The sequence below is a fragment of the Rhincodon typus genome, chromosome 1, assembly GCF_021869965.1.
Source record: "Rhincodon typus isolate 14 chromosome 1, sRhiTyp1.1, whole genome shotgun sequence".
Taxonomy (NCBI): Eukaryota; Metazoa; Chordata; class Chondrichthyes; order Orectolobiformes; family Rhincodontidae; genus Rhincodon; species Rhincodon typus.
Window position 1 is genome coordinate 140,463,374 of NC_063332.1, and position 22,973 is coordinate 140,486,346.

The 22,973-nt window shown below is 41.8% G+C and overlaps 1 protein-coding gene across 5 annotated transcripts in view; it reads left to right on the forward strand.

The window, feature by feature from the left end:
• Positions 1–22,973, forward strand: part of glrbb (glycine receptor, beta b) — a 168,715-nt gene that overhangs the window by 91,821 nt on the left and 53,921 nt on the right. For all 5 annotated transcript variants that reach the window (XM_048598598.1, XM_020531754.2, XM_048598587.1 and 2 more), the window contains one exon: positions 3,036–3,188. In XM_048598598.1, the coding sequence (XP_048454555.1) occupies positions 3,036–3,188 (153 nt within the window). The remainder of the gene's footprint in view (positions 1–3,035; positions 3,189–22,973) is intronic.

Here is a 22,973-nt window from a genome sequence, read left to right on the forward strand (position 1 = left end):
ATTATGAAGGATGATCAGTTAGTTATTTAGTTTTCATATTTCCAAATGATATTGCCGTAGACATTTTCAATGTTGTTATGGACAGCTACCTACCATTTTATTGGCTGTAAATGCTTATGGGTTTGATTAATTTAGTTGGCTGGAGTGGTGGGTAGAAGTGCAGATGGACACCAACAGCATGGGTTCAATTCCGCATCAGCTGAGGTTACCACGGAAGTCCCATCTTCTTCTCAATCTTGCCTCTTATCTGAGGAAAGGTAACCCTGAAGTTAAACTCCCCATGTGTTATGTCTCTCTAGTGAGAGAGCAGCGCTATAGTCCTCTGGGATTATGGTGACTTTACTTTCTTATATGCTTATGGTGACAAAATAAGTGCCAGAATCATCATAATTCAGAGTCACAGAATGGTTGCAGAACCAAAATAGGCCATTCAGCCCTATGTGCCTCTTGTAGCCCTCTGAAGGAGCAAATAATTAAGTGCCACTTCTCTGCCTCTCCTCTGATTTTTTATTTTTCTTTTCAAATCCCCAATAACATTATCTATACCATGCTCTGGAACTGAGATTCTAATCATTCACTGCACGATAAGGTTGCTCCTCACGTTTTTTTTGCCAGTGAACTTGAATCTGTGCTGCAGCGGTCAGACAGCATCCAAGGAGCAGGTAAATCAACATTTTTGGTTTGAAACCCTTCAGGGTTGATGAAGGGTTTTGGCCTGAAACATTGATTTACCTGCTCCTCAGATGCTGTCTGACCTGCTGTACTTTTCCAGACTCACATCTATAGACGCTGGCTTCCAGCATCTGCAGTCCTTATTGTCTCCAAGTCTTTGAATCTGTACCATCTGTTCTTGAACCTTCCTGAAATAGTAACAGTTTTCTACTTCCCTGGAACAATTCTTGTGAATCTTTTCTACTTTTGTTTTAAATACTTCACACCTTTGCTAAAGAGTGGGGCCCAGAGTTGAGCACAATGTGTTATTGAGGCTGAACCAGTCCTTTATACAGGTCCGGAATAATTACAAGACAGAGTGAAAAAGCTAATAACACACCAACAGTCAAGACTAAATGTTACAAAGATGATAAGACAAGGTCTTTATATCTGAATGAGAGTGGAAGTCACAACAAAGTAAACAAATGGATAGACTGCATTAGAATAAATAAATATGATCTGAGTCCCATATGGAAGTGGGTCTGCAGAATAATAAGGATTGTGTCCTGAATGGGCCACTTAAGCTCATTGATAGTTGGAGGATTACCAAAGAAATCCTTCAGAGGGTGTTTTTGGGATAGCTTGGAAGGTGTTCTCCAATACTGGACTCCTAGTGGAGGTAGAATGGGAGGGTAAAGGTTGAGAATGACTTCAAGGAATGCTATAGAGTTGGAAAATGTTCCAGCTGCACCACAGGCTCCAGCTTAAGATGTTTTTTTTTAAAATCTTGCCTTGGTGCTGCATGTAAAGTAAAATAAACACTAAACAGAACAACATACTGGAGTTGTTCCACTCAGTACTGAATGTTCTCAAAGAAAAGACTCTTTAACAGGCATTAACACATGTAAGGGGTCTAATTTATCTTAGAAGCCACAGCCGAGGTCTGAAAATTAGCTGAGGCTGATATAATGCTTATATTTGAGGTGTTCTTGGGGTAAAGGATCACTAGCCAAATTTTACATCCTTTCTCTCAGTTTTCTGCGCAGGAAAAGGCACAATTGAAGTCTAATTTGTAACCTTCGTTTTTTTAGCTATTGCAACAAAATATAACCTTTTCTAGCTATTGAATCAGAGATAGTAGGAACTGCAGATGCTGGAGAATCCGAGACAACAAGGTGTAGAGCTGGATGAACACAGCAGGCCAAGCAGCATCATAGGAGCAGAAAGGCTGACGTTTCGGGCCTAGACCCTTCATCAGAAAAGGGGGAGGGGAAGGGGGTTTTGAAATAAATAGGGAGAGAGTGGGAGGCGGATAGAAGAGGGTTAGAGGAGAGGATAGGTGGAGAGGAAACAAACAGGTCGAAGAGGCGGGGATGGAGCCAGTAAAGGTGAGTGTAGGTAGGGAGTTAGGAAGGGGATAGGTCAGTCCAGGGAGGACGGACAGGTCAAGGGGGCGGGATGAGGTTGGTCGGTAGGAGATGGAGGTGCGGCTTGAGGTGGGAGGAGGGGATATTTCACAAGTTTCAAAATCTCCCCTCCCCCTACCGCATCTCAAAACCAGTCCAGCTCGTCCCTGCCTCCCTAACCTGTTCTTCCTCCCACCTATCCCCTCCTCCCACCTCAAGCCGCACCTCCATCTCCTACCGACCAACCTCATCCCGCCCCCTTGACCTGTCCGTCCTCCCTGGACTGACCTATCCCCTTCCTAACTCCCTACCTACACTCACCTTTACTGGCTCCATCCCCGCCTCTTCGACCTGTTTGTTTCCTCTCCTCTATCCCTCTTCTATCCGCCTCCCACTCTCTCCCTATTTATTTCAAAACCCCCTTCCCCTCCCCCTTTTCTGATGAAGGGTCTAGGCCCGAAACGTCAGCCTTTCTGCTCCTATGATGCTGCTTGGCCTGCTGTGTTCATCCAGCCCTGCACCTTGTTGTCTCTTTTCTAGCTATTGTTGGATCACTTTAACTACCGGTCAATTTAACTAACAGAGATGCATATCAGTATTGTTATCATGCTATAGTGTCATAGAATGGAACGATAAAGGACATTAGCAGATCCACAATGCCCATGGTACTGTGATGGTTCTTTGAAAGAGCCATTTCATCAATTCCAAAGAGATGAAAAATTCTTGGTTCTTATGTTACAGTAAACCATAATCACAATGTTTACGAAGAATGTAACCATCATTGAGATATTTAAATATTATTAAAAACATTGATTAGCTTGTTAAAAAAGTTGAAGTATAAAAATGAGATCAATTGAATTATGCTGTTAGCTTTTGAAATTCATTCTCTCAATGTACCAGCTGCAATATTGCCATTAAATGTTTTATTTTTTCTGCAGGAAAGATTCTATCACTTAACTTACTTCCTTTTTATTAAAGGATATTACACCTGTGTGGAAGTGATATTTACATTAAGAAGACAAGTTGGATATTACATGATGGGAGTTTATGCTCCAACTCTTCTGATAGTTGTCCTATCATGGCTGTCATTTTGGATAAACCCTGATGCAAGTGCTGCAAGAGTACCTTTAGGTAAATTGAATTAGCACTGATAATCAAATAAATGATCTATTGCTACAGAAAATAATTCTTCATTTCCACAAATGTTACTGACCAATGTAACATTGTACATTTAATCATAAAACGTAATTCATAATGGGCATTTGATAGGTTAGATGTTTCAAAAAAGTGAAATCAGAACAGTATGCAATTCTGTGAACTGTTTACTATTTTTAAAAAAACAAACTAATTGCATAAGAGTTGTATATTCAAACTCAGCTGACTTTTGCTATGATTGAAAAATTCCAAATTAAATGCTGAATTACATTAAAATGTCCTTTATTCTCCAGCTCTGAGTCCCAGTGATTGCATTTTCATGGACAGTGATCGTTGGAGGATTTAGAAAATTTGAATAGAAAGATAGTGGCATTTTAGCAGCATCTGTGCTTGAATACATGAAATAGACTCTGCCTTTTCTGTGGTCATTAAGTGGTTATTTAAAGAACTAACCATGTGATCTTTGCTGATGTGTAATTTTCAGACAATATACAGGTAGTAATTGATTATTACTTACAAGAAAAACGTAAGGGGACAGTGAATCTATGTATTAAATATATATATTTATTTATTTTCCACTGTTTTTACCTTTTTGCCTTATAAGATAATGAATTATGTTGGTTTATAGCTTCATATAGAGCAATGTTTTCCATCTATGTGGTGGACAATAGGCTTTAGCTATTTATTTATGTGTTTATGTAGGGGACGATGTTGGTGAGGATAACCAGTGTAACCATCCTTAGAATCCAATGAGAGTAAGTTCCCTTGCTGTTGATTGAATCAGAAGAGAAAGGGAACTAAAGAAAGATAGAGAAGAAGATGCTAGAGATTGTGGTTTTGTCCAGTAAGTAATTTCCAGATAGAGAAGCCGATTTCTGAGCATTTGATAATTGGAGGAATGGACAGCATTCTCTACAGTTGCGACTGAAAGTTTATAAGATGTTGTTTACTTTGTATACAAATAAAGGATAGATTTGTGTAACTGGAGATGGCTTTGAAATGTAGTAAGGAAGATTCCATTTTTGGAACCTATGTTAAGACAATAACAGAAGCAATGAAGAAAAGAGGGCCTATTACAATGTCATAAGAAGTTATAAACTAAAAAAGAAAACAGGACCTAACTGTTCTAAATATCATGCCAAGAGAAGAATATGGCATAATTCTTGGCAACCAGAAATGTTTACTAATTTATGTATATTGTATACAGAGCAGGGAGATTATGCTATTGATAGCTGTTGCCTTTTATTACACTTTTCCCCAAATACTTATCCTGTTCCTAAGTGTTTTGCCTTTCTAATTATTAATATGTTTACATTTTATATCCTTAATGTGATAAGTGCTGCCCGTGCTGATGGGATAACCCAGTTGTTGTGTCTACCCTAGTTGGTATTTGGCCAAATCTGGCTGGATTTCTTCCTGTCTAGTATGAAGTGACTATTATTTCACATGTTTGGTTAGAAGTGGTTCTTCTTTCAACACTGCTAGGGCTGCAATGTATTCCACTTTCTTGTCAGAATGAATCTGTAGAGCACCCACTGTTGTGGGATCCTATGGTGCCATTAGGGATGCTTCTGTTACATCCTCTGCTTGTGAACTGATGGATGAACTCGCATTGTCCTCTTGAGTCTCTGGATTGGAGTCAGAAATTGCCATCATCCCAGTTTGTTTTTCAGTTTCACTGGGCTCTGGCACCCCTAGGACTTGCATACTCAGGTCACTATCTGGAATGGAGTTGAATGCTCTTCCTGGAGGTTCCTCATTGCTTGTGGCTCCATAGGCAAGCTCATTTTTCGTGGGAATATTCTTGATAATTCAGGATGTCAAAGAACCTTGTGACTGCATTGGGTTGTGCCATCCCTGTAGTATCTTGGCTGCTAATCATCTTTTTCTCGTGGAAGAACTATACAAGTCCAGAGTTGGTCACATGGTTTATGGTATATTGGCAGAAACTCTCTTCTGTCTCTTGGAAGAGGAGCACGAGGTTCTAGTCTCCTGTTATGGCTGGCTGCTGTACATAGTGCTGACCTGGTTTATGTTTTTATCTACCAGTTCCCAGAACAGGTATCATATGATCTGGGTCACCACCTCACGTCTACTGGTGTGGAACATCATTCGCAGAGACTGCCAGAAAGTGGTCTGAATCTGGTAGGATTTTCTGTACCACCAGGGAGTATTGAAGTTGTATTGCTGTGCAACTTCCTTGCTTCATAAACTTTGATTCAGAAGGACGTAGAAAGTTTGTGAAATTTCTTGTACTTTAAAGAAGTTTTGCAGTCTGCAACCACAGACTCTCACTGAGGCAGCTTCTGGGTTATAGGCCTAAACTGTGGAAGTCTGGAAGAGCCCTGCTGTCAGCAAATACATTGCATCTGACAGGAATAAAAACATAAATTGCTAGAAAATCTCAGCAGGTCTGGCAGCATCTCTGAAGAGAAATCAGTTAACGTTTCAGATCCGGTGACCCTTCCTCAGAACATTAACGCTGAACTTTTCCAGCAATTTCTGCTTTTGTTTCTGATTTACAGCATCCACAGTTCTTTTGTGTTTTATCTAGCATCTGACAGCTTTTCCTGCATCAAGTTTAATCATGCTTTGTGTCCATTAACAAGGAGTTCCACATTATTGAAATCCTATTATCTAGGGTACTTCTCCTGGGATCTTCAAGTAGCTGAAAATCTTCCACTTCCTATATGTTAACATTGTCATAAGACATAGGAGCAGAAATTAGGCCATTCAGCCCATTGAGTCTGCTTTGCTATTCAATCATGGCTGATAAGTTCCTCAACCCCATTGTCCTGCTTTGTCCCTATAAACCCTTGATCCCCTTGATAATCAAGAACCTACCTATCTCAGTCTTAAATGTACTCAATGACCTGGCCTCCACAGCTTTCTGTGGCAGTGAATTCCATAGATTCACCAGTCATTGGCTGAATTCCAGAGGGGAGGTGAGTGTAATAGTCCTTGACATCAAGGGCTGCAATTGGCCAAAGGTGACATCAAGGAGCCCTAGCAAAACTGGAGTCAGTGGGAGTCCGACACAAGCAGCACAAAGGTAGATGAATGTGGTTGTTGAGGGTCCATTATCTCAGTTCCAGAATATCACTGCAGGAATTCCTGAGGGTAATGTCCTAGGCCCAACTATTTTTAGCTGCTTTGTCTTCCCTCCATCATAAGGACAGAAGTGGGGATGTTCGCTGATGATTGCACAATATTCAACACCGTTCACAATTCCTCAAACACTCAAGTAGTCCATGACCAACTGCAACAAGATCTGTGGAATGTCCAGGCGTGGGATGAAAAGTGGCAAATAACATTCTTACCACACAAATGCCATGTAATTACCATCTCCAACAAAAGACATTCTAACCATTGTCGCTTGACACTCCGATGGCATTGTGGTTGCTTAATCCCCAAAATAAACACCTTCGGGGTTACCATTGATAAGGAACTGGAATAGCCATATAAATACTGTGGCTACAAGAGACAATCTGAGGCTAGGAATACTGCATCAACTAACTCACCGGTTCTCCAAAGCATGTCTACCTTCTACAAGACACAAATGAGTGTGCAGTTTAGTACTTCCCTATTTGCTGGATCTGCACTCATCCAAGCAACACTGGAGAAGCTTGACACCATCCAGAACAAAGCAGCCTGCTTGATTGGTATCACATCACAAACATCCATTCCGTCCACCATCAACACTCAGTAGCAATAATCTGAACCAAGGTATGGTACAGAAAATCACCAAACTGCTTAGACAGCACCTTCCAAACCCATAACCACTTTTGTCTTGAAAGACAAGGGGAGGAGATACATGGGAACACCACTACCTGCAAGTTTCCTTCCAAACCTTTGTCAATCCTGATGTGATAATATATCACCATTTCTTCACTGTCACTGGGTCAAAATCTTAGAACTCCCAATGGCATTGTGGGTCTACCTACAGCACATGGATTGCAGCAGTTCAAGAAGGAAGCTGTCCACCACTTTCTCAAGGGCAACTTGGGATGAACCATAAATACTGGCTGGGCCAGCAACACCCTGATTCCATGAATGAATGAAAAGATCATCTCTCTAATCCTGGTGGTGACCTGCATCTTGGAGCTGGAAATTCTTGCTCAGACACTGCCCTGAAAAAGCTTTTTCCACTGCAAGCAGAGAATCCACATTGATAATGGGGCATACTTTGTGCTTGTGGACTTTTTTGGCTTACATCTGGAATAAGGTAAGTTGGTAGTTGCTTGTTGACTAGTACCTTCTACTGCTCTCATCAATGTGAGAATATCTATTCCCAGCTGTACCCCCAGAGTTCCTGCACACCCAAAAATGTGTGGGGATCATTAAGCCATCGATCTCTAATAATTGCTTATAGCTGTTATATGCTTTTGTTTTCTTCCCTCCCACCCCTTGTATCCAAACTTTATATTTAGTGAATGGCAGTTCTAAATCTGTAACTGACACCAACACTCCTGTGTCTATTAATGCTTTGCACTACTAGCACCATATTGATGTTGTTACCCATAGCTTGGTGTCGGTGTCCTTGGCTTTTGGATAACTCTTTGATAATAATCAGCAGTTGTTGATTCATCATATTTCTAAGGTTCATAGTAATCTTATCTCCTACATTTCACTGTCAGGGCCCTGTCCTTCCTTTCCAACTCTTTATCCCAGCAGTCCTCAAACATGCTCTGGATAATTACACTTAGTACATCTCTTCCTGAAGCCATGCAAAGGGGCTCTACCTTCAGCATGGTGGTGTCTTGGTCTACTGTAATTATGACGTGACTATTCCTTATCATTAATTGCAGAAATTATTCATTCAACCTTAATAGACACACAATGGCTCAGTGGTTAGCACTGCTGCCTCACTGTGCCAGGCTTCAGTTCCAGCTTCAGGCGACTGTCTGTGTGGAGTTTGCACATTCTCCTTGTGTCTCTGTGGGTTTCCTATTGGTGCTTTGGTTTCTTCCCACAGTCCAAAGATGCGCAGGTTAGGTGGATCAGCCATGCTGAATTGCCCGTAGTGTCCAGAGATGTGCAGGCTAGGTGGATTGGCCATGGGAAGCGCAAGGTTATGGTAGCGGGGTGGATCTGAGTGGGATGCTTTTTGGAGGTTACTGTGGACTCAATAAGTTGAGTGGCCTACTTCCACGCTGTAGGAATTCTATGATTCTAATCTCAATCTCTGTGGCTGCTGACTTGGTTGACTGTGTGTTATCCACTCTGATTGGGTAATGTTCTAAATCATCGTAATTATTATGTGTGACCAGTTCCGTTTTACCGGTTGCCTGATGAGCAGGGCTGAGGCCATCTTTATACATTTGGAAGAATGCTCGTTTCTTTCTGTCAGCATTTGTTATCTCACTCTGGGCTTGGAAGGCTTCAGATTTTTGATTTCTGTAGTCGGTGACGCTCTGTCCTTTCTGTTTGGAGGTGCCCATGACCAGGAAACAATTTATGGGGATTGGTCCCATGGGTTTAGTAACATGAGCCTTAAATGCCTGATATGATTAGTCTCATGCTTGTGGGCTTGCTGCTAGGTCAGCACACCAGGCTCTGTCTTGGTGTGTTTGTGACAAGCCTGCCCAGTATATCTCTGGGATTTTTGTGTGGAACAACCTTGCAGTGTCCCTGTTATACATTTTGTACCAAATCCGCAATTTCCTCACTTTTAGCCCTAACATTTTGTTAATATGTCCAGGCTTTAGAGTGGGCTGCTCATCTTTAATGTGTCTCTGGTGACAAACCTGGGTGCTTTGGGCTGGAGTAGCAGGAATGATGGGTGATTGTTTGTGGTATGCCTAGGTGTGGCCTCCTGGCAAACAACCCTGCCAATCTGGGTATTTGGTATACAGCTGGGGTTGGAAGAATATATTTCACTTTAATGGGAGGGATGGGTACATATGGCGGAGGCCCATCCCCTTGGCCACGATTATATCCCAGTGCTTCTCCCAGTATACTCAAATCAGTTCCTTGGGGAAGAGGGACTGTTGTAATTGATTCTAGGGCCAGTAATGCTAGCATAGCCAGCGTTACTCCGTTCTGAGGAAGGGTCACCGGACCCGAAACGTTAACTCTGTTTTCTCCTTCACAGATGCTGCCAGACCTGCTGAGCTTTTCCAGAAACTTTTGTTTTTGTTTTTGTTTTTGTTTTTGTTCTTGATTTACAGCATCCGCAGTTCTTTTGGTTTTTATTACTTTGGCCATCCTTTGTCTCTCTGTTAATTGATTTACGTGTTTTGTTAATTTTACATGTGCTTGAAGTACTAGCACTAAGGCCTTGCCCTCTTTGTCTGTCTTTTAATTGCTGCACCATTCTTTTTGTGTGGTGGAAGGATTCATAGGGTTCCAGTTCGTTTTAATCCTTCAATCAGTTACTTTCTTTTGCTTTCCGGCTGGGAATCATGTAAGAGATCCCTCTGGTCCCCAGTCTGGTTCCTTTTCTTAAGTGGCCATCTTTTTATTGTTTGTTTCCTTTCTAGGATTAGGCTGTTCTTAGAGGTACCCCTGCCCTTTCCTCAAGGCATGACTTGGATGATGCCTCTGTGCTTTTATCCTTAACTATCAGTTGCATCTGTCCGTCATTTCAGCTAAGTCCTACATGTTGGTGACAACTTTCACAGGTCTGTGACTTGTAGTTACTTCTAGTTAAGTTTAACAATCCAGGAGGTCTTCACTTCTTAAGTGAGATGCACCTCATGGTGGCCCGTAACTGTGTTGCCCCTACTACCTATCCTTCAGGTTCAGGTTCAGATATGAGACTGTGAGGGGACACTGGACAAGCTAGATTTACACGTTACTATGAATAGCAGGGTGTTCTTGTAATCTAGTCCAGGGACTTCTCCACTGAACAAAGGAAAACATATACTTTTTAAACATTTTGTTTTTAACCCACATTTGCTGTTACAAACCAACTATATCATTAATTGATTATGTGCTCATCCAATCAGCTTAATCATGTGACAGTGTGATCAGTCCATGGATAGCTTTTGGTTATCCCATGATCTCATAATATTTAGCAGACCCCTTTATCACTTGTCCTTGGGCGTTCACAATACATATTGTGTAAATATACTATAGGCTTAATGTCTGTGCCAGTTATACAGCACTACCCTGCTGATAGGAAGGGGTCTTCTATCTGCTTTAGTCTGAATATCCACAGGAATGCTGTTGAATACCTTAATATCTGCGTATTTAACACTCCATTTTGATATATAACACATGGCTATAATTACCTGGGGGTCTTAATTGATATGGGTCAGACCATTTGCTCCTATCTCATGATGGATACCAAAGTCTGGATCACCCTGATATGGAGGCTTCTATCAACATTTCTCAAAGTTGTTCTTTACCAAACTGACTCTCTACAAGCAGCGACTGTATTTGCTTCTATTCAACAGAACTCTTTTATATGCAATTTTACAAGACTATTTACCATCTTTAACCTTATTATCTTGGATATACTCCTCCTATGAAGACTACATTTAACTTTAAATGTCAGAGTATGGAAGCTGCTGTTACAGCTAAAGATCTTCCCCAGCCATTTTGTTATCTGAGAACCACTTATACTGCTTCAACAAGTGGCAGCCCTAATGCTTTGTGCCTTTTTCTGGTCAAGGCTGCATATTTGCATATATGTCAAAGCCCCGTCAGTTAACAAACTGTACTAACCCTAGAAACTGCGCAGTGGAATATCATTTTCCTCTAATTAGGTACTGGTAAATCCCACTGCCTAACTAGTTGCATTAATTTTTAACCATTTGAGGCCTTTCTTGACTATAGGAAGTGTGATAAGGCTTTGTCAGCCACTGCCATGACAATTCAGTCTCTTCTCAAAGTCTCAAGATAGGAGAAGAGTTACTGACAGGAGCATCACAGTGAAGTAGTCTGGAAGAGTGTCCTGCGGTCAGCATTGTGATGAAGCAGTTTGAGAAGAATGTCCTTCACTCAGTTCTTGTTGGAAAAAAGATGAAAGTTACAGCACAGTCTATATGTTCATTATCTGGTAACAAACTACTGTTAGTGACCATCTGTAATTTGCTGTAAATTAGAAATGTATATTTATAAAGCACCAGAAATAAGTAAAGTTGAGAGTAACATAATAAAGTAATATAAGTAAGCCAATGTAGACTAAGGGAAGGAGAATAAAATTAATGTAAGGACTAAAATAAGGTATGGCAGTGGAGCCAAGTCCTGTGTGAAAGCTAAATATCCAAGGATATACATCCTATTGTAAAGACAAGCAGGTGGGCAGAGGGGTGAGGTTGCCTTTTTAGTGAGAAATGGAATTAAATCAACTGCAAGAAACAACATAGGGTCAGGTGATGTAGAATTGTGTGGGAGAGTTGAGGAATCACAAAGGTTAAAAAACTAATAGGAGTGAGGTTCAGGCCTCCAAACAGTAGTCAGGATGTAGGGCACAAAGATATACCAGTAGATAGAAAAAGCGTGTAAGAAAGGTAAGGTTACAGTGACCATTTTTTAAAATTCATTTGTGGGATGTGGGCATTGCTGGCTTTCCAGCATTTCTTGCCCATCCCTAGTTGCCCTTGAGAAGGCGGTGGTGAGCTGCCTTCTTGAACCGCTGCAGTCCTCCTGCTGTGGGTTGAACCACAATGGTGTTAGGGAGGGAATTCCAGGATTTTGACCCAGTGACAGTGAAGGAACGGCAATATATTTCCAAGTCAGGATGGTGAGTGACTTGGAGAGGAACTTGGAGGTGGTGGTGTTCCCATATATCTGCTGCCCTTGTCCTTCTACATGGAAGTGGTCGTGGGTTTGGAAGGTGCTGTCTGAGGATCTTTGGTGAGGGATGAGGAATTTTAATATGCAAGTGGACTGGAAAAGTCAGGTTGGTAATGGATCACAAGAAAAGGAGTTTGTGGAATATATATAAGATGACTTTTTGGAGCAGCTTCTGGTGGAGCCAGGGAACTTGCAATTCTGGATTCAGTGATGTGTAATGAGGCAGACTTGAGAAGGCGCTTAAGGTGAAGGAACCCTTTAGGAGGCAGTGACCATAATATGATAGAATTTACTCTGCAATTTGAAAGGGAGAACCTGGCATTAGATTTAACAGTATTACAGTTGAATAAAGGCAACTACAGAGGCATGAGAGAGGAGCTGGCCAGAATTGGCTGGGAGAGGAACTAGCAGAAAAAACAATGGAACAGCAATGACAGGAGTTTCTGGGAGTAATTTGGGAGACACAGCAAAAATTCATCCATAGGAAAACGAAGCATACTAAAGGGAGGACGAGGCAACAATAGCTGATGAGGGAAGTTATGGATAGCATAAAAGGAAAAGAGAAACAATATAACCCGGCGAAGGGCCGTGTGAAGCCAAGGGATTGGGAAGCCTACAAAGACCAACAGAGGACAACTAAAAAAGGAGTTAGAAGGGAGAAGATGAAATATGAGGGTAAGCTAGCCAGTACTATAAAAGAAGATTGCAAGAGTTTCTTTACATATATAAAGGGTAAAAGAGAGGCAAAAGTTGATATTGGACTGCTGGAAAATGACGCTGAGGAAATAGTAATGGGGCATAAAGAAATGGCAGAGGAACTGAAAAGTACTTTGTGTCAGACTTCACGGTGGAAGAAATGAGTAACCTCCCAAAAATTCAAGAGAGTTGGGGGCAGAGGTGAGTATGGTGGCCATCACCAAGGAGAAGGTGCTAGAAAAACTGAAAGGTCTGAAGGTTGATAAACCACCTGGACCAGATGGACTACACTCCAGAGCTCTGAAAGAGATAGCTGAAGAGATATTAGAGGCCTTAGTTTTGATCTTTCAGGAATCGCTGGAGCCAGGGAGGGTCCCAAAGGACTGAAAAATTACCAATGTAACCCCCTCCCTTGGGATTTGCAAGGGAGGGAGGCATAAGATGGGAAATTACAGACCGATTAGCCTGACCTCAGTTGTTAAGATTTTGGAGACCATTGTGAAGGATGAGATTTCTGAATACCTGAAAGTGCATGGTAAAATAGGGCAAAGTCAGCATGGTTTCATCAAGGGGAGGTCATGCCTGATAAATCTATTAGAATTCTTTGAAGAGTTAATGACTAGGTTCAACCAAGGAGAGCCAGTGGATGTTATCTACTTGGACTTCCAGAAGGCTTTTGACAAGGCTCTACACAGCAGACTGCTGTATGAGATGAAAGCCCATGGTGTTAGAGGCAAGGTACTAGCATGGATAGAAGATTGGCTGTCTGGCAGAAAGCAGAGAGTGGCGATAAAAGGGTCCTTCTCAGAATGGCAACTGGTAACTAATGGATTTCCGCAAGGGTCAGTGTTGGGATCACAACTTTTCACTTTGTACATTTAATGATCTAGATGAAGGAACTGACGGCATTCTGGCTAAATCTGCAGATGATACAAAGATAAGTGGAGGGACAGGTAGTATTGAGGAGGTGGGGAGGCTGCAGAAGGATTTGGACAGGTTAGGAGAGTGGGCAAAGAAGTGGCAGATGAAATAAATATGGGAAAGTGTGAGGTCATGCGCTTCGGTAGGTAAAATAGAGGCATAGATTATTTTATAGATGGGGAGAAAATTTAGAAATCTGAAGTGCAAAGGGACTTGGGAATCATGCTTTAGGATTCTCTTAAGGTCCACTTGCAGGTTGAGTCAGTAGTTAGGAAGGCACATGCTATGTTAGCATTTATTTCAAGAGGACTAGAATATAAAAGCAGGGTTTACTTCTGAGGCTTTATAAGCCTCTGGTCAGACCACTTTTAGAATATTGTCAGCAATTTGGGGAGGCGATGGTCTATTGATAATATCGCTGGACTGTTAATTCAGAGACCCAGATAACATTCTGGGGACCCGAGTTCAAATCCTGCCATGGCAGAAGGTGGAATTTGAATTCAATAAAACTATCTGGAATTGAGAATCTAATGGTGACCATGCATCTATTGTTGATTGTCGGAAAAACCCATTTCGTTCACTAATGTCCTTTAGGGAAGGAAACTGCCATCCTTACTTGGTCTGGCCTACATGTGACTGCAGACCCATGCAATGTGGTTGACTCAGAACTGCCCTCTGGGCAATTGGGAATAAGCAATAAATGCTACCTAGCCAGCAACGCCCTCGTCCTGTTGATGAATAAAGAAAAAATTTTTGCCCCATTTCTCAGGAAGGATGTACTGGCCCTGGAGCAAGTCCAGAGGAGGTTCATGAGAATGATCCCAGGATTGAAAAGCTTAACACATGAGGAATGTTTGAGGACTCTGGGGCTATACTCGATGGAGTTTAGAAGGATGATGGGGGGATCTAATTGAAACATACAAAATACTGAAAGGCCTGGATTGAATGGATGTTGGGAAGATGTTTCCATTAGCAGGATAGAATAGGACCTGATGGTTAGAGTAAAGGGGAGACCCTTTAGAACGGAGATGAGGAGAAACTTCTTTAGCCAGAAAGTAGTGAATCTGTTGGATTCGTTGCCAAAGAAGGCTGTGGAGGCTAGGTCATTGAGCATACTTAAGACAGAGATAGATTGGTTCCGGATTGTTAAGGGGCTCGAGTTAAGGGAAGAAGTTGGGAAAATGGGGTTGAGAAACTTATCTGCCATGATTGAAAGGCAGAGCAGACTTGAATGGCATTATTGCTGCTCCTATGTCTTATGGTGTGTTCCATGATTTACAGTGTATAGGAAGTCTTAGACGCACCTGGCAGTCTGGATGACCACACTGGCAGGAAGTACTACCTGACTGATCAGCTTGAATACCAGGAATTGGAGCTTGAGCATCAGCTGGAAACACAGCAGTACCTCCGTGAGGCTGAGTTACATGGATAGCATGTTTTTAGACTTGGTCAACCTACAGCATAGGATCTGCTGTCAGAGAGGGAATGAGTTACCATCAGTCAGGCAGCTTACTCAAAAACAGATTTTCTTGTTAGAACATTGTGAGAGTGACTGTTCCTCTGGGGAGTGTAGCCAGAGCCCAGCTACACAAAGTGAGAGCAGAAAAAGAGCAAATGCAGTCTTGGTAGGAGATTCAATAATGATGGGCTTAGACAGATGTGACTCCAGGATGGTGCATTGCCTCCCTGGGGCAAGGTGCATGTCTGTCACAGAATGGCTGCAGGATATTCTCAAGGGCGACGATGAAAAGTCAGGGATTGTGGTTTACATTGGGACCAACAACATAGTTAGAAACAGGAATAAGTAGATAGAACAGATGAATGCATGAACAAAGAGCTGGAGTATGATGAAGGGCTTTATATTCCTGAATCACTGCGTTCATTTCTGGGGAAGGTGGGAGCTGTGAATAATGTTCTAATTAAGATCTGTAGCTTGGCTTGCAGTTGGAGTTGTTGGTTGATTCGCCAAGCTGACTGGTTTTCATGCAAACATTTCGTCTCCCTTCAGTGCTGTGTAGCCTCCGTTGAAACGCTGTTGGTGGTTGAAAACCAGGCCTCCAGGAATTTTCATGCTTGTCTTTGTCTTGCTTGTCCTAGTACTATAACTAGTACTATCAATTTAACCCAGTTAAATCAATGTCCTTCTATGTCGGAGTGTATTGAAATGGCAGAGAGTTGGTTGTGCTTTTTTGCTGTGAGTTAGCATTCATGTATCCTGGTGGTGAGTTTCCTGCCCATCTGTCCTATGTAGTGTTTCTCGCAGTTGCGGCATGGTATTTTAAATATCACATTTGTTTTCAACCACTAATGCAATTAACAAACATGTTGAAATAGGCCCCATCTATATACCATTACAGTACAAAACTGGAAACAAGACTGCCCACCATGACAGACCGGACCATATAAATTCAGAGTAGGACAGAACAACAGCGCTTCAATGGAGGCTACACAGCACTGACGATGTCACCTAGAAGGGAGACAAAATGTTTGCATGAAAACCAGTCAGCTTGGCAAACCAACCAACAACTGGTAGCTGTGAAGTCCGGCAGGTTGCACCTGAACCAGATTGGGAGTAATATCCTTGCAGGAGTTTGGGAATTGGTGTTGCAGTTGGTGGGAGTTTAAACTAATTTGTCAGGAGAATGGGATACAGACTTGAAGGTACATGGTGAGTTGAGGATGATAAGAAAAGGGTGATGCACAGACACGAAGGCAAAAAGACCATGTCAGTTTAGAAGGCAATGTAAATATAACCAAGGCACAAGGAAGCATAGCAAGGTTGGATGTCATTTATTTTAATGTATGGCATCTTGCAAATTCAACAGATGAGTTGAGGATATTGATTAACACAGGGGGATGTGATATCATTGTTATTATGGAGACATAGTTAAGTGATGGACAGGGCTGGCAGCTCAGCATTCTGGGGTTTCGAATCTTTAGGTGAAACAATGGGGTGTAAAAGATGAAGTGGTGTTGCAACATTGGTAAGAATTCAGTTACTGCAGTAAGGAGGGATGATAGTTTAGAAGGTTCCTCAAATGAGGCCACAGAGTTATAGAAATCTACAGCATAAAAAATGGCCCTTCGGCCCATCATGTCTGCCGGAGTCAAAAACCACCACCTTACTATTCAAGTCCTATTTACCAGCATTTGGCCAAGATCTTTTCTGTCTTGGCCTCACAAGTGCACATTTAAACAGTTCTTGAATGTTGAGAATTTCTGCCTCTAGCACCCTTACGGGCAATAGTTCTAGATTCCCACTACCCTCTGGGTGAAAATGTTTTTCTTCTCATCTCCTCTAAACCTTCTGCCTCTTGCTTTAAATCTATGCCTCAGTCATTGATCCATCTATCAAGGGGAAAAGCTTTTCTTCCTGTCTACCTTAATTATGCCCCTCATAATTTTATGGATCTCAATAATGTCCCCTCCCAATCTCCTCTGCCATTTGGCTACAGCTTAAACAGCTAATCAGTTTGTTGGGAGTATACTACAGACCCCAAAACAGTGAGAAGAAGATAGAAAGACAGATGTGTGGGCAATTCTGAGATGTGATAAAAACAACAGGGTAATAATAGTAGGGGATTTCAATTTACCCAATATTGACTGGCTTAGACAGTGTGAAAAGCTTAGAGGAGGCAAATTTCTTAAAATATATCCAAGAGAGCTTTTCAAATCCATAAGTAGAAGGTCTTACAAGAGAGGGAGTAGTGCTGGACCTAATTTTAGGTAACAAAACTAGGCAAGTGGTAGATGTGGCAGTGGGGGAGTATTTCAGTGAAATTGACCACAGCTCCGTAAGATATAAAGCCAAAGTTGGACTGGAAATAAATGTCCTGAAATGGGAGAAGGCTGATTTAAAAAAAAATAGACCAGGCTAATGTGGACCAAGAGCAGCTACTTGCTGAAAAATTCACATGAAAGCATTGGATGGATTCAAAAGCATAAATAGTGAGAGGACAGAGCCATCTTGTTAACATAAAGGTGAAGAATGGGACTAAGAAGCACAGAAAGCCCTGGACGTCAAGGGATGTGTGGGATTGGCCAAGAAATAAAAGGAAGCTTATGGCAGATACCAAAAGCTCAAAAGAATGAATGCCCTCAAGGAAAATGGAAAGTACAAGGGGTTGCTTCAAAAAAGAAATTAGAAGAGAGGAGTGAGAACATGAAATATCACTGGCGGATAACATTAAGGGAAAGCCAAAGCTGTTTTGTAAGTATATCAGCAACAAGAGAATAACCGAGAAAAGACAAGGAACGTGAACATTGCTGGAGAACTGCAGTTCCAATGAAAAGCCACCAGATTCGAAACGTTAAGTCTGTCTTCTTCCAAAAGATGCTGCTAGACTGCTGAGTTTGCCAGCAATTTCTGTTTTTTTTTTTCAGATCTCCAGCATCAACAGTTCTTTGTTTCAATTTGAGAAAAGAGTAGGACTCGTTAGGGAAATAAGTGGCAATGTGTATGTGGAGCGAAAAGACACAGATGAAGTTTTAAGTGAGTACTTTTACTTGTATTCACAATAGAGAAGGACGATGTAGGTCTAGAAATCGGAGAGGGGGACTGTGATATACTTGAACAAATTAGCATTGAGAGGGAGGAGGTATTCGCTGTGTTAGCGGGTTTGAAAGTGAATAAATCTCAGACCGAGATGAGGTGTATCCCAGGCTGCTGTGGGAGAAAGGGAGGAGATTGCAGGGGCTCTGACATTAATTTTCAAATCCTCTCTGGCCACAGGAAGTGTGCCAAGGACAACACTACTAATGTTGAAACCATTATTGGAGAAAGGTGGTAGAGATAAACCAGGAAACTACAGTGAATTTAATATCGGTAGCAGGGGGACTATTGAAAAAAGTCTGATGGAAAGAATTAACCTGCACTTAGAGAGGCAAGGATTAATCGAGGTTAGTCAGCATGACTTTGTAACAGGGAGATCATGTCTGACAAATTTGATTTGAAGTTTTCATGGAAGGTGTATAGATAAGGGTAGTTGTATAGTCTACATCAACATCAGTAAGGTCTTGCATGGCAGACTGGTTAAGCTAAGACCCCATAGGAAACAGAGAAATTTGGCAAAATGGATCCAGGATTGGCTCAGTGATTGGTAGTAGAGGGTGATGGTTAAAGTATGTGTTTGTGACTGGAAGCCTGTGTCCAGAGGTATACCACAGGGTGCTGTGTCCCTTGCTGGTTTTTTTGTACATCAATAATTTAGACATGAATGTAGGAGATATGACCAAGTTTGCAGATGACATGGAAATTGGTGGTGTGGTAAATAGCAAGGACTAAAGCCTTAGACCACAGGGTGATATAGATGAGCTGGAATTTAATCCTGAAAGTATGAGGTGATGCATTTGAGACGACTAACAAAGCAAGGGAGTACATGTTAAATAGCAGAACCCTAGAAAATACAGATGTACTCCGACACAGAGGACTCTTATTTTATGACATAAACATTTGCTCCCTGTTTTGCTGAAACACACGGTGGCAGCAGTGTTTACCGTCGACAAGATGCACTGATGCAACACGGGTTGGCATGGAGGCTCAGTGCTTAGCACTGCAGCCTCACTGCGCTAGGGACCCGGGTTCGATTCCACCCTCGGGCAACTGTCTGTGTGGAGTTTGCACGTTCTCCCCGTGTCTGCGTGGGTTTTCTCCGGGTGCTCCGGTTTCCTCCCACAGTCCAAAAATATGCAGGCTAGGTGGATCGGCCATGCTAAATTGCCCGTAGAGTTCAGGGGTGTGTAGCTTAGGTGGGTTATAGGGTGACGGGTCTAGGTGGGATGCTCTGAGGGTCGTTGTGGACTTGTTGGGCGCATGGCCTGTTTCCACACTGTAGGGATTCTAAGGTCTGATCTGAACTCATCAAGGATCTTGAGTCATCTCCATTCAAACTCATGACTTGTACCATTGGATGGGTGGAAAAACAGATATATGGGAATACCACCACCTGCATGTTCACCTCCAAGCCTGGCAACATCCCTACTTGGAAATATATTGCCAATCCTTCGTTGTCGCTGGGTTAAAATCCTGAAAGTCCCTCCCTACAGTATTATGGATGTACCTATACCACATGGATTGCAGCAGTTCGAGAAGGCCACCACCTCCAGGGTGATTATGGGTGGGTATTAAATGAATTAATAAAATGTTACCTCGTGACAGCGAAGATCTTTCCATTACCTGACCTGGACCATGGCTCAATTGGTTCATCACAGTCACCTCAGGCTGCTTACACAAGCCAGACATAGGCCAGATATTCTTAAATAGTTTAACAGATGCTGCCGCTAGCCTCTGCGTGAATTTTTTTCCCCTCAAATCCTTTTGAAAACTGATCTTTACCTTAAAACTGTGCACCCTGGTTGCTGACTGCTCTATGAAGTTGAAAGGTTTCTCCCTATCTACTCTGTCCATGCCTCTCAGTCAAATAACCATTCAACATTTTCTGATTCAAGCAAGACAAACCCAAACGAATTTAGTTTGTCTTCATAGTTGAATCACTCCAGCTTAGGCAACAACCTGGTGAATGTCTTCTGCATCCTTTCTAGTGCAGTCACATCCTGTCTATAGCGTGGCAACCAGAACTGCACACAGTACTTCAGCCAAGGCCTAACTAACATTATATACAGCTTCATCATAACCTTCTCACTCTTATATTCAGTGTGTTGTCTAATAAAGGCAATTTTCTGACTTACCTTCTTAATTTCCTTATCTACCTTTCCTGTTTCCTTCAAGGATCTGTTAACACTCATGCCAATGTCTCTTTGATCCCTAACGGCTTACTCCTGTTCCTCTTTTCATGTCTTATTAACATGTTAGAGTGTCGATCAAGTGAGTTGATTTTGATCTAGAACATATTTTCAGTACAGTGTTTCAAGAGTTGGTTTTCTCATAGATGTCTACAGTGTAGAGAAAAGTCCTTCAGCTCATTAAGTCTGTGTCTCTCATCAAAAACTTTCACCATCTCATATTCTGTTTGGGGCCAATTATCATGATTTTTGCTTGCCAATGGAGTTTGCCTGCCGCAACGATTTACTTGCTGCCAGGAACTGTTTGCTCCAACCTTTGCCGGTTTCCGTAAGTCTATCTGCTCGACATTCTGCCAGCCTTGCCTACCATTGGAGTGTGACCACTTCAATTTTGATTACTTCTGAATCCTATTCATGCAGCATTCACCAGTTTCTTCTGTCGTTCGTCGGTCTTCACCTGAGACTGTCTGTCTGATTATTGTGACCTTTTGCATTTCCTTATTTAAACTCTGCTGCTTTTTCCTCTCATTTTTCCGTACGGCTGAATTGTTCTGTCATCTCATGTTAACGTTGTAACATGGCTGTTGCTGCTTTCCTTTGTTCTAAATTATCACAATTGTGCTGGGCACCAGATAGGTGCTGTTCCCATTGTTGTAAGGAGAGATTTTAACAGTTTTCCTGCTACTACCATGTTTAAGTATGCTTAAAGATGGACATGAAGCATGTCTTGGTAGCTAGAACTATTTGTTGAACGATGCACTTCCATGTTCAGAACATGGAGAGATGTCTGCATTACACTATTATGCAACGAGTCTTTCTACACTTTGTTGTCAGAGCTGATGTCACTTCCTGTGATGTCATCAACTATCCTATTTGTACCAGCTGCCTTATACTAAGTACAGGACTACAACTTGAACTACATAAGGTTAGTACAGGGATATTGAGGTGAGGAAGGTGCAGTCGCTGAAGAATTTGATTTTCCTGGAACAAGTGGAGTAGGACCACTGGAATAGGGTGAACCAGGGTGAGACCAACATCACAGTGAAAGGATAAGTTGGATTGTTGTTGGGACTTCCCAGCAGTAAAATAGGATGGGATTCAAATAAAATAAGATGTCTGAAAATAACAGGAACAGGTGAGAGTCAATGCCACACAAAGTTCAGGTTCAAAGATACCAAATAGTCAGAGAGCACATACAGTTATAAAATACAAGTATAAATTTAATGTCAAGAATCAAATGAAAGCAGTAGCTGTTATTTACTTAAATGCTTGTACAGTAACGTACGCAAAATCCAAAATAAGGAGGTTGTAATCCAAATTGAGGCTCTAGTTGTAGAGCCAGATGGAATTACTGAAACATGGCTTCATAAACAAAAGGATTTGTAATTAAATATTGAGGGTTGGGATATACCAGAAAGAATAAAGAAAGCAGAAGGGAATTCCTAGTGTCCTCTTTTACCAGAAGGAAGCAGAAGGAGCCCAAATATGACTTTGCCAGAGCACCAGAACCGACACTTCTAGAGGCCACTGTACACTGTAGAGGACACGTGAGGGCTACCATTTGTAGTGCCATTGAAAGTGCTGCTTGTGGATGAACATACACAGAATAACATAGCATTTGGGCTATAGCCACATTATTTAATCCTGTGCCAGTGAGCTGTCCTCAAAGTTTTTGATTCATTACAATGAGTGAGAGGCTAGCAGCTTAAAAGTAACAACTATTATTCTACACCTGTAAATATATCAAATTAGCCAAACAAAATCAGCTGATACTTACACACTTGATGAACTGACTGTTGAGTGGATATTTCCCTTTGTGTGGGAACCTTAAAATTAGCAACATAGTTTAAAAACAAGAAGTTGCCCACTTTCATTGGAAATGAGGAAGAATTGTTTTTCTTGTTGAGTTGTGTACCTTTGGAACCATTACCCCTGAGATCTGTAGAAACTAGGGTCAGTGAATATATTCAAGGCTGAATTAGTCAGATTTTTGGTCGACAAGTGAATGGATGTTGGGTTCATAGATGGGGAGAGACAGACAGGAACATGGAGTTATGGCCACAATCAGATCAGCCACAATCTTTCAAGTAATGGAGCAGGCTCAAGGGCCAAAATGACCTGGTCCTAAAACTGTTTCTCATAGTTCTATGTTTGCTCAACCTATTCATGACCAGCTGCTCAATCTCCAGTTCCCTTCATAAATCACATGCTCACACCCTAGATACTCCACAATTCCACATCTGTCTAATCCTCTGCTATAGGCCATCTCAGTCTTCTCAGCTAAAATCCTGAAGTAGAAGACACTGAAAAATATTCCAGAGCAACATTATTCAGTAATCCTTCCAACAAATCCTGACAAATGCCTACAATTCACTGTAGTGAATTCCCTTTATGACTATCTCATGGGAGCCTTTTTCTGTCCTCATGCTCCTTCACAGCGTTATATCATATAGTTTATATATGATGTAACAACTTATATAGTTTAGATTGCTTACTTTCACTGGATGAAAATGCATATAGCCTTGGAGGATTTTCTTGAGCATCTCTGGACCTTGAAAGCTTGGCTTTGAACTACAGTTCTCTAGGGTGAGGAGCAGCAGTCTGGTGTAATGATAGTGGGGGAAGAACAAATGCTGTCATCCTGAGAGAAGACTGCAA